We start from the raw sequence: 12,424 nt of genomic DNA, 5'->3' as shown, positions 1-12,424 counted from the left end.
GTGATGGGTGTTAAGGAGGGCATGTATTTCATGGAGCACTGGGTGTTATACGCAAACAATGAATCATGGAACACTACATCAAAAAATAAGGATATACTGTATGGTGACTAACATAACAGAATAAAAAATTAAAAAAAAAAAAAAAAGAAAGAAAGAGCTTATTGACTTGACTGAGTAAAAGACCAACCTTGTTGTTTTCCAAGCTTCAAATGGCTATACATGCATACCTAATTAATGAATCAATTCACACCTTAAACTACCTCCTCCTCTCAAATTTTCCAATTCTGTTGATTTTATTACCATCCTTGGAGCTCCACAACTGTAAACTTGAGGTTCATCTGTTCATTTTCTCTCTCTGACCTCCTCCTGCTGTAGCCTAAGGGCTGCTCAATCTCCCTTCAGAACCTTTTTCATTACCAATGTCTTTCCATTTCTAATATCATGGCTCTATTTAAGGCCATTATCTGGTTATATCAGTGCACCTACTGCTTTTCCTGACTCCTCCTTCTAAGCTTACTGTTCACATCTATGATATTAAAATGCAGAAGCAATGTACAAAAATCTTTTTAAAACTCAGAAGAAATGCCTCTAGCTTCCAGTTGCCTTCAAAATAAAATATAAGCCCCTTAGTTTGCGATTCAAATTTCTTGTCCTTTATTTATGTTGATCTCTCCCATTTCCCTAAGCCACTCCCATACCAGAATACCTTGTCACACAAAAGATCTGTGTGCATACCTTGTATGTTCTTCTCCTTTTTGCCTTGTTCCACCTAGACAGCCTTCCCATTCTTTTCCTTCTCCTTTTATTAGCACTGGGCTCATCCTTGAAGTTTTGTCTTACTTATCAAGTTCTCAATCAGATCTTTCTTTGTCACTTTAATAAATGGACATCTTTCTCTAATTCAAAGAAAACATTAAAATTTTATATATGGATATACTTAATGTTCTCAAATTTAATGTTTTCTTCCCAAAGGTTGGCTGACTGCTCCTATAATTGATATGACATGGTATAATTAGGCACAGGTATAGATAATATGTTACTCCAACTTTTTTTAATCAGTATTTGATGGCGTCCCGCAGAGAACATGATTCCAGGTTCTTCTCTGTCACAACTGAGCTATGTGATCTGTGAGAAAACAAAACATGTGTCTAAACCTTGTGTATGTGAGACAGGCAAAAGCCATAGCTTAACTCTGGCACGTCCGTCTTTGGTTGCAGTGGATGAGCATCCCTTTCGCCCTGTCGCATTCTGCAGTCACCGACATTGGGTACACTGCTCTGCATGCCAAATACCAAAAGCCTTGGCTGGGGACCATTGAATCATTTGAAGTCTACACTTGGCTTGATAGTTTTCTGCTGTTGGTAAGTAATGCCCTTACTTGAGGAATGTAGTCTCATTTTTCCTAAAATTAACCGCATTTTTAAGATTGAAGGTTTATATGTAAATTTTACTTACTGGCTCATGTCTATTTCTGCACTGACTACTTCCTGTTGGAAGGATGGAGCCACTTATTGACTATGGTAGCTGACTGGCGTCCAAGTGGAGAGAGAAGCCTTAAAGAGAGAATGTCTACAGTGTGATGTATGGTGCATCCACATTTCTATTGTGCTTGCATGTAAAGAACACCATGCCCTACCCCCAGGGACTTGCCTAATCTGAGGTCAAGCCACCTAAAAGTTTTAATTTGGATTAAGGCATTAAAACAAGCTTCTTCTGAAATAAGTAACCCACTCAGTCTAATTACTGAGTAAGTAAATTATTGCCAAAAGGCTTTTAGTGCAGACAGAAGTTGGGAAAGGAGGTGTCATTCAGGAAAGATGCCAAGAAGGAAGTGCTGGGAAGTCAGAGACAGCTTAGGAACTTGCAGGACTTTGGGGTGAAGGTGTTGGTAGTGAGACGTGGGGCACAGAAGAAATAAAGGCAGATCACAGATTAAGGATGAGGGGAAAGACAAAAGAACCTGCCAGATTTTGTGATCTTGCTAACTAGAGGGGTTACTTAAAAAAGTAAAACACTGTATTTAACTTCAAAATAAGAAATAGATTAACGTTTACATCAAAATTAAAGGGACATTATTTTTGTTTCCTTTTTAGAAGGTTCACAATATTTTGTGATTTCACTATGTATTTGCGTCACTTTGCTAAATTTCAGCAATTGACAGTAGATATGTCTATCCCAGTAGAGAAATTCCTGGTAAGAAGGCAGGAAAACATACAAACAAGTTGTTTCCAGTGGTGGGTGGTGGAGGGCTTCTTTCCCAAGGTTTGTTAAGAAATGTATTGGCTGACGTTTTTCTAGAATGGCTTATAATTATGAATTGAATAGAGAAAGGGGTTAAATATTACAAGTATGTGAAATTATATCTGCATGGCAGATATATTTATGGTTATATATGGAGGAGATTATGGCACTCAGAGAACATAGGCAGTCTGTTGATAATCACACCATTGTCTGAGTGAGGGATTGAGATAAAGCATCAAGACCCTAAAGTCATTTCTCCTACACTACACTTTAGTCCTTAGATTTTTTCATCTTCAAGATAATGCATTATATCCAATGACTGCTAAAGTTTCTTCCGTCTCCCAAAATTATATGACTAAGTCATGTTCATTCTTCAAAATGTAGTGTAAGTGGTAGGGAAACGATAGATGTTGAGTGAACGAATGAGTGAACTGTAGAAGTATGCCTCAAAATGTTTCACCAAGGGCCACTGATCTTCCAACTGTCTCTGAACTCCCACCTGTCATAAGTGACTTGTGGAGTCCTGCTCTGGATACCTTCCAGGGATCTCCCAGTCCCACCCTGAACCTGCTCACTGACAGCATTCTTCAGCTGGCCTGTTGTGGTAGCCTTTCACAGTCTCCATGCAGCAGCCTGCCCACATCTCACTTGTCCAAACCCATCTTCCACCTTAGTCATCAGGGCTTCTGTTTGTCTGCGGAGGTCAGATTTTACCTTACTTACAAAGCTCTGACAACTTAAATGTCCGGAGAGATTGGCATGTAAATTATGGTGTATCGGTTCATACAGGCATTGAAATTATCGATGAATATTCATTGGCATAGAAAATGTTAATAATATTCAGACAGTCCTGATTTATAATGGTTCAACTTAATAGGTTTTCAACTTTGCAGTGGTGAGAAGGAAATAGCATTCAGTAGAAGCCATACTTTGAATTTTGATCTTTTCCCAGGCTAGCAATATGCGGTATAATCCTCTCTCATTGTGCTGTGCTGCGGCAACCAGCCACAGCTCCCTGTCAGCCATGAGGGTGAACAACAGATACACTGACTAACATTCTGTACCCATACACCATGCTGCTTCTCCCTTTAGGTGTAGTATTCAATAAATTATAGAAGATATTCAACACTTCATTATAAAGTAGGCTTTATAGTCAATGACTTGTCCAACTGTAGGCTAATGTCAGTGTTCTGATCATGTTTAAGGTAGTCTAGGTTGAACTATGATGTTCAGTAGTTAGGTGTATTAAATGAATTTTTGGTTTTGACTTCAGATATTTTCAATTTATGATGGGTTTATTGGGATGTAACCCCATCATAAGTCAAGGAAGATCTGTATTGATTAACAGGCTGCAAACCGAAGGAAGAGTTTTGGAATAATATAAACTTGAGGCATGGATTATGAATTTTAGTATTTCTTCTTTTACTTTTTTTTAAACTCTTAAACATATATAGCTTTTATACAGAGGAGATTATCCTGGAATCAATATGTAACAAGCACTCTCAGCACAGAGGTGAGAGTGATAAACAAGATATCCCAGAATTTAGAGCCCAGTGAGGGAGACAGGCAATTAAAGAAACAACTTCAGTACATTGTAATATGGAAAATTCATTCACCAGTTCACTCATTCATGTGGTAAATATTTATTGAACACTGCATACAAGTCAGAGAACCATAGCAGTAATCATGGGGAAGGTATTCCTCAGCATCCTCTTTAGCGCCTCCCACACACCTTAACCTTTAAGCCAAGACACAGTGGTCTCAGAGCTGCTTCATTGCTATTTTTCTTTCTTCCTTTTTCACACTGAATTCTCTGCCAGGTGGTCTCTTCTCTCTCCATCTCTACGTAGTGACACCCTCTCAATGCTTAAGGACTGACTCATGCGATTCTGTAGGTTTTCCTGATTATCATGCAGTTGTCCTTCCTCCCACTTCTCCCCCTCCCTCTGTTACCCCTGAATAATTAATTGTTCTCATTTTTCTTCCCATACATACCTCCTCACAGCAGGCAACAAATTACATTATAGTTCACTGTCTCCAAAACTTTTATGATTGCATATCCAAAATAAGAATTTAAGCACACTCCCAGTGTAGAGATATGTAGTTATGAATTACTTATATAGAGTGTACTAATACGTTATATAATCATTTAATAAAAAGAATGTAACATATAAGTATGAGGTAAAAATGAGTATAAGTAGAAATTCTAATATTTTCTTTTATGCTCTTCTATACTGTCTTGAGCACTCTGCACATGCCACTTTGGAAGACACTGGGTTGCATTGACTCTCCTAGTGGGCAGGGAGCTCCAGAGCAAGAACCAGTCACCTCACAACCATCCTATCACCTGGTCCAGAAATATTTACTGGGTTTTATTGATTCAGATTAAAGTTTCTCCTTTCAGAATCTTAATTTTTTGAGACAGTTTTGTGATGGTTAAAACGTCCAAATGTAAATAAATTGAAGGCTTCTGGATAGTTCTAATGCAGTTTGAGGTAGGTAAATTAAAGAATAGAAAAGATAGGGCTACATAACAATGAAGGAAAAAAACTTGAGGAAATTCTGCACAGTTGAAAACTTGACAATAACATGATCACAACTGAGATGTTTGGCATATAGAACGATACATATGACTATTGTGAATGTGACCATAAAACAAAAAATCTTATTTAAAAATACCTAATAGATGTTATTTGCCTCCAGTTCATTCTGAGTCCCTCTTGTTCCCATGCAGATGCTGGGTGGAATACCATGGCAAGCCTACTTCCAGAGGGTCCTCTCTTCATCCTCAGCCACCTATGCTCAAGTGTTGTCTTTCCTGGCAGCTTTTGGGTGCCTGGTGATGGCTCTACCACCCATACTCATTGGGGCCATTGGAGCATCAACAGGTAGATCTCTTGCAGCTTTGCTAATTGACCAATTACCACCCAGCTGCCCTCCCTCCACTACTTGCCCTCTTAACCCCACTTAGTTGATTGTTTCTCATCATATTCATATAGAGACCTTTATTATAGCATTCAAATAATTGTATTATAGCTCAGTGCCTCCAGTTTTTGATTGCTCTCCCCACCAATAAAACCTATGTGAGCATACCCCCCCATGTTGATATACTTACAAATTGTGTATATGTAATCCTGTCAGCAGAGGTTCTCAACCAAGGTGCACATTGGCATCATCTGGGGAAGAGAAGAGATGCTTTTAAAAATACCTATTTCTATCCTACCCTACAGGCATTTTATTTTAATAATCTAAGATGGAGCCAGAGACCAGTGTTTTTTAAATCCCCTTGGTTGGTCAAAGTTGGCCTGAGTTGGAAGTTACTGGCTTAGAAAGTTAACTGGCACCTAAGGACCACTTTGAACTTGAGATTCCTGCTTTACATTTTTTCAATAGTTTGTTAATTAAAAAGTTTCTTTCTTGGAGAAATAAATCAGTAAGTGTGAAGGTAAAGGTAAAATTAAGGCACTGAGACGTAGATAATATGTTAATCAAAATTGGTAAAAAGAGATGTTTGTAAGATGCTTGTCTCCTAGTTAGCCTCTACCTAAAACCTTTTTAAAATCTATCCATTAATTTAAGTGAAATTTTTAATTATTCCTGACACTTACGTATTTATGCTATACAGCTTCCAAAAGCATTCATGAAAATACATCACAGTAACCCAAATTCAAAGAAGTCCTGTAGGTAGAAGTCATTAAAACAGACTATATAAATTTACCTTTCACTCCACTGTGTTTTGTAAAGATGATACAGGGTGATAACACCCAAGGCTATTTTGATTTTCAAGTAGAGCTACTTATTGGATTATGTAAGTTTTACAAGAGCAGTCATGGTTCATAGAGTACATTCTCCATTCCAGTTGTTCATCCATGACATAAACAAACATTTAAAAAGTTGAATGACAAATGTGATTGTGTGCCTTTGAATGAAAGATAGCATTTATGTCACAATCAGAAAACAGATCTGACTATGTATGCGTGCTCATGCATGTGTGTGGGTGTGCTTTTGTGTGTGTGTGTGTGTGCGCGTGTTGTAGGACAACAGACTGAAAAAGCCAATGTAAACTCTATTTTTTTTCTTGGATTAGGTACACATTCTTGGTTGTTATTTCTGGTACCATAACATCTCAATGAAAGCTATAAAATTGGCTTCAACAAAGCATAGCTTTGAACAACTGCAGTGGAAAACGGGGAAAGAAAAAAGTGGTAGGATCCAAGGAAAACCCCACCTATTTGGTCCTTGAATTATGCCATTGAAGTTCAGCAAATAAAAAAGGAGCTATACGAATGTACATTTAAAGATTCCATTGTAATTCTTCAGTACATGATAGTATAACTAAACAGTAAAGAACTATATATTTTCAAAGATAAACTTATTTGTTTTCACCATGATTTTCTCCATCTTGCATGGTGCACAAGATGTTTTTGTACCCTTTACAATAAATTCTTTTTTTAATAATTTTTTATTATGTTATGTTAGTCACCATACAATATATCCTTAGTTTTTGATATAATGTTCCACAATAGATTCTTAATAGCCATTTTCTAAGTAATAGGAAAAACATATTAGCACAATGCAGAATTTCATTTGTTAAAAAAATCAATTCAAAGATGTAATTCATTCTATGAATTCTAGAGTTCAGCAGACCAACTCATCTTAAAATCTAAGTAATCTTACAGCCTATTTTACTAGTGGCTCATCTCAGGTTATGTTGAAGAAGAATATTAATATTAAGTAATATTAAAGTCCTAGACTGCTAATGCATGGGTTTGTATAAATCAAAACACTCAGGTTTTTGGCTGTATTTTAAAAATTAATGGAAATTTTTGGGAAATAATGCTGACAGTGTTTAATTGATCATACAATTCCTTCAATTATGATAAAAAGACAAGCTTGCTAAAATAAAAAATATAGTGTCTTATTTTCTTTATAGTATCAATAACAGATATAATTTCTAAGTTTCAAATTTTATTTTTTCCTTTTTTTAATTTTTTTATTGTATTATGTTAGTCACCATACAGTACATCCCTAGTTTTTGATGTAAAGTTCCATGATTCATTACTTGTGCATAACACCCAGTGCACCATGCAATACGTGCCCTCCTTAATACCCATCACCAGCCTAGCCCATTCCCCCACCTCCCTCCCCTCTGAAGCCCTCAGTTTGTTTCCCAGAGTCCATAGTCTCCCATGGTTCATTCCCCCTTCTTTTTATAATAATTTTTTTATTATGTTATGTTAGTCACCATACAGTACATCCTTAGTTTTTGATGTAATGTTCCACGATTCATTATTTGCGTATAACACCCAGTGCACCATGCAATATGTGCCCTCCTTAATACCCATCACTGGCCTATCCCAATCCCCCACCCCCCTCCCTTTTGAAGCCCTCAGTTTGTAAGTTTCAAATTTTAAAACTTGAAAGCACATTTGCCTATTTTATTTTTTTCAGAAAACCATTTATATATTTGAAGAGACTGCAGGTTGCTTACTTTGGCTTTGTGGCTTTAAAAAACATTTTCAGACACTTACGTATATTATTTATTTTATGAAAATGTGTGGTTGTATAATTTATGTATGTAGTTTTTCTAAATGAGCTTCACAGTGTTATTTTGCAAGATAAAATAAATTGATAATACTCTGTAATGAAATTTTACTCCGAAGGTTAATCTATTGCACTAACTATAATTTGGTGAATTCCCAGATCTAGCTGAATATTACCATCATTCAGACCTATGCAATCAGAATCTTTCAGGATACTCTGCATTGTAAAGGCATGCCCGAGAGATCCCAGTGTTCATTAAGGTTTGCAAACCACTGAATTAATCCAGTGATGGTTCTTCTTTTTACTTCTTGCTTTAACAAAATCAAGCACTTGCCATTCTCTGCCCATTTCTTCCTTATCCTCTCAACTGTCAAACTGGTTCATTACTTTTAACAGCCTGGCCCATGGACTTAGCCAGATATGTGCTGTAAACAGTTGCCTATGCATCTCTGGTGCTCATGCCCTCCTGCTTCCTTGAGACTCTTTTTATCTTTCATGTTTTGAGTCCTTTCACACAGACTCCAAAACCCTCCTGAAGTGCAGCCTCATATCTGCACTTTCTACTCAATAAAGCAAGGACTCTCCTTTATCTATTGTGCCTCCTGTTTCCAGTAAGTGGTATCCAATCCAAGAAGGAATTTAGTTGGGAGAAAAATGATGCTGAGGAAGCTCCAAAAGCAAATTCATATACAGGAAGAGGATGGGTGAGAATAGCTCCTCCATTGTCTATACATTAATGCATGTATGACTGAGGACTGAAGCACTAAGTGTCCTCTCACATCTCCAGCTGCTTGAGGAAATATTCCACGCTTTTGTTTTAGAACACCTGTTTTCCATGATTCTGAACAATTTGATGTCGTAATTACAGGAGAGAAATACAAAATAGGTAGATAGGTAAGTAGTTAGAAGATTGATGATTGATAGGCAGACAGATGATAGATGGATAGATAGATAGATAGATAGATAGATAGATAGATAACAGGTCTTAGGAATAAGGCTAAGTGTAACCAAAACCCACTAGAAGCCAGAATTGTATATAAGACAATGGACTTCCCACCTACTTAGACCAACATACCTAGCTAGATTTCTAGACCAAATTAAGACTTCTCCTCTAATTAAACTTATTCATACATTCTGAATTTATTTCAAAAGCTCCACGTAAATAGGGTGACCTCCAGATAGATAAAGAACACACGGTTCTTTGGTTGTCTTTATAGTTGTTTTTCCTATTCAACAGACTGGAACCAGACTTCATACAGGCCCCTCGATCCCAAGGGCAACAACCAAACGGACATGATTTTACCAATTGTGCTGAAGTACCTCTGCCCTGTGTACGTCTCCTACTTCGGTCTCGGTGCAGTTTCTGCTGCCGTTATGTCATCAGCAGACTCTTCGATCTTGTCAGCAAGTTCCATGTTTGCCCGGAATATCTACCAGCTTTCATTCAGACAAAATGTAAGAAAGTTTTTGTCAGACGTAACATCATTGTTGTTGTTGTTGTTGTTGTCATTCCATTTATTGTGTCTGTAGTATTATGTATTTATTAATACCCTATTTTAAATTGGGCCCTAGTTTGATTAAGCACACAAGGTTAAATAACACTGAATTTTATTGAAGCTGTATGTAAACATTTTTAATGCATGTTGTCACTCACGTTGGTATGGAAGGGAGCAAATCAACATAGGCATTTTTCGAGAGGTACAGTCATATTGCTGTAATTTACATTTCTTGTCTTTCTGATGAGTCATGAAACCTAAAATTAGCGAAAAACTTTGAATATAATCAAGTATGATAAGAAACTTGAAGCATAACATAGTGAGTAAGTTATTTCGTGGGCATTTGTGTAGCATCTGTCCCACTCTTCCCTTGAACTCCCAAGTCTATATTGGTAAGAAAATTGCCTCCTAATGTGATTGACCTTATTGAATCAAGAGGGTGCTGAACAGCGCTGTTGTGTCACTGAGGAGCCAACAGCCCCTATTCACCTTCTTCCTTCACTAAGGCTTTGTCTTTCTCTAGTTTTCCTAGGTCATAGTGAACAAAATGATCCCACTTGTTTTTTAAGTTGGCTGGACTTAAAGATGGTAGGACTCCCAGGAGATAGCAAGCAAGGGTGGGCCATCCCTGCTCACAGCCACATAGGAATTATTCCTTCATATGTTAAGTATGTGAAATCCTTTCTTTCATTACTATTCCTCTATGACAGCACATTGGCTCATCTCACTTCTCCCCTGCACGTTCAGGGAAAGGTGTAGCTGCTTGTGCTTCTGCACATGGCACACAGAAACCCCTCCCAAAGACCCACCAGGGAAGCCACCTAGATTGCTTGCTACCTATGCTGTGGTTTAGGCTGATTTTGCCCTCACTGAACTAGATGAACCAGGGGAATTGTTTAGGCCAGCTTTAAAGCACAGAAATGCACCTCATTCTTCACCTAAATGAGCCAGCCCACTGTGTGAAACGCTGTCACTGTGGCAATTTCTTGCAGGCATCAGACAAGGAAATCATCTGGGTCATGCGAATCACCGTGTTAGTGTTTGGAGCTTCGGCCACAGCCATGGCCTTACTAACCAAGACCGTGTATGGGCTCTGGTACCTCAGCTCAGACCTTGTTTACATCATCATCTTCCCCCAGCTGCTCTGTGTGCTCTTCATCAAGGGAACCAACACATACGGGGCTGTGGCAGGTTACGTGTCTGGCCTTTTCCTGAGAATAACCGGCGGGGAGCCATATCTGTACCTGCAGCCCTTGATCTTTTACCCTGGTTATTACTCTGATAAGAATGGCATATATAATCAGAGATTCCCATTTAAAACCCTTTCCATGGTTACCTCGTTCTTATCCAACATTTGCATCTCCTATCTAGCTAAATACCTGTTTGAAAGTGGAACCTTGCCACCCAAATTAGATGTGTTTGATGCTGTTGTTGCAAGGCACAGTGAAGAAAACATGGATAAGACAATTCTGGTCAAAAATGAAAATATTAAATTGGATGAACTTGCGCCTGTGAAGCCCCGGCAGAGCGTAACTCTCAGCTCCACTTTTACCAATAAGGAGGGCTTCGTCAACATCGACTCCAGCCCAGAAGGGTCTGGGACTGAAGATAACTCATAATGACCCCATCCAAATAAAATACTGCTTTCACAAACAGAGGGCCACAGCAGGCTAGTCTGGGAAGGATGGGTTGCAGCATAAAAAAATATATATACTTTAAAAACAAATAGCATTCAGGAAGATAGAAGTCCATATAAAAGTGCAATTGCTCAAATGCAAGCCAAGCTAGAAGGAAGCATCTGTGAAAGCAACAACTTGCTTTCTCATCGATATTTCTCATCCTTGTTTGATTCTGACTTTAGCGAGTTTTAAGTATTCAAAATTGAATTAAGCCCCGTTCAAAGAACAGAGGGCCAAACAGAGTATTTATCTTTATTCTGAAAAAAAGAAGTAGATACAAAAGAGCCAAGGAGATTAGGTGGACTTGATCCAGATCTTGTCCGCTAATGCACTAGTGGGTATGGTTTATTGTCACAGTGAAGTCAGGAGAGGAACTTGCTATCACTCCAATGAATGGTGCAACAAATTAACCACTGATTGTCCTGATGTGATGATTAATCCCTTCTTTCATGTTCTTAAGTAGAACATTAGCTGGATATGAAATTCGTTTCACTTTTTGTAGTGGCACGTATTATTCTGAGCACAGACACACACACAAAATATTGTTTTGTGTCATTTCTTTAGGTACAAGGTAATAGGAAAGTAGAACCCATCTTTGTAGGGGAGCACTGGTTCCTTTGAGTGTGTCTAACAGCTACCATACACATTGAGACACGTACCTGGAGGATGGAAGTCATGATTATTAGGCAACCTTAAAGCAATAAATCCAGAAGGCCATTAAGCAGAAAGTGAAAGGAAGAAGAATGGGTTTTTACCTTCATCTGAAATTTATATAGTTTTGCTTCATGGTAAAAGAACCAACGTCTTGGCTTCCTATCTAAAGTGGTACTGGAAGTGAGACTGAACCATGTACAGGTGAGGTAGTGGCACAGCACCAATGAAGGTTAATGAGAGATGGACAGCACCTCCTGACAAAACTGGAAAAACAAAACCTTCCCAGTTTTGGACATTCATTCACAAGGATGATTTAGTGTCAAAAGAGTGCCTCTGTGGCACTTTTTGCAAAAGCCAGTCTTAGGTACTAGACAAATCACCACTACAGAGAGTAGATAGTGACTTTTAAAATGCAGAAGGAAGCAGAAAGTAAAAATAAGTCCTAAAGGGAAAAAGCCATCAATTTTCACATTTGGTGTCTACATAACTTTCATGAGATTGGTCATTAAATATTATTTTGCTCCTTTTCTGGAGTTAAAAAGTGCATATATGTGTATATATGCATATATACATATATGTATACATATACACGTGTGTGTATGTGTGTGTGTGTATGCATGCAGTGGTTTGTATCCATTTTAGAATTTTAAATGCTTTCCCAGTAGTCACATTATAGAAATAACCAGATCTGTGTCTACAAAAACAGAGTGAATTGATGAGCTTAAAAAATTATCTGCGCATTTGATCCAATAAGGAAAGGCAACATGACTTTTTTAAACTAAAGCACATTGTCCAAAGACATTTGTTTTG

The 12,424-nt window shown here is 37.9% G+C and overlaps 1 protein-coding gene across 1 annotated transcript in view; it reads left to right on the top strand.

The window, feature by feature from the left end:
• Positions 1-12,110, top strand: part of SLC5A7 (solute carrier family 5 member 7) — a 22,832-nt gene extending 10,722 nt beyond the window's left edge. Inside the window, exons 5-8 of the mRNA XM_034657264.1 lie at positions 1,218-1,361; positions 4,976-5,129; positions 9,023-9,240; positions 10,274-12,110. Of these exons, the coding sequence (XP_034513155.1) occupies positions 1,218-1,361; positions 4,976-5,129; positions 9,023-9,240; positions 10,274-10,900 (1,143 nt within the window). The 3' untranslated portion in view covers positions 10,901-12,110. The remainder of the gene's footprint in view (positions 1-1,217; positions 1,362-4,975; positions 5,130-9,022; positions 9,241-10,273) is intronic.
• Positions 12,111-12,424: the final 314 nt, after the last annotated feature.

The sequence above is a fragment of the Ailuropoda melanoleuca genome, chromosome 4 (assembly GCF_002007445.2).
Source record: "Ailuropoda melanoleuca isolate Jingjing chromosome 4, ASM200744v2, whole genome shotgun sequence".
NCBI classification, from domain to species: domain Eukaryota; kingdom Metazoa; phylum Chordata; class Mammalia; order Carnivora; family Ursidae; genus Ailuropoda; species Ailuropoda melanoleuca.
This window is presented reverse-complemented; position numbering and strand designations above follow the sequence as displayed.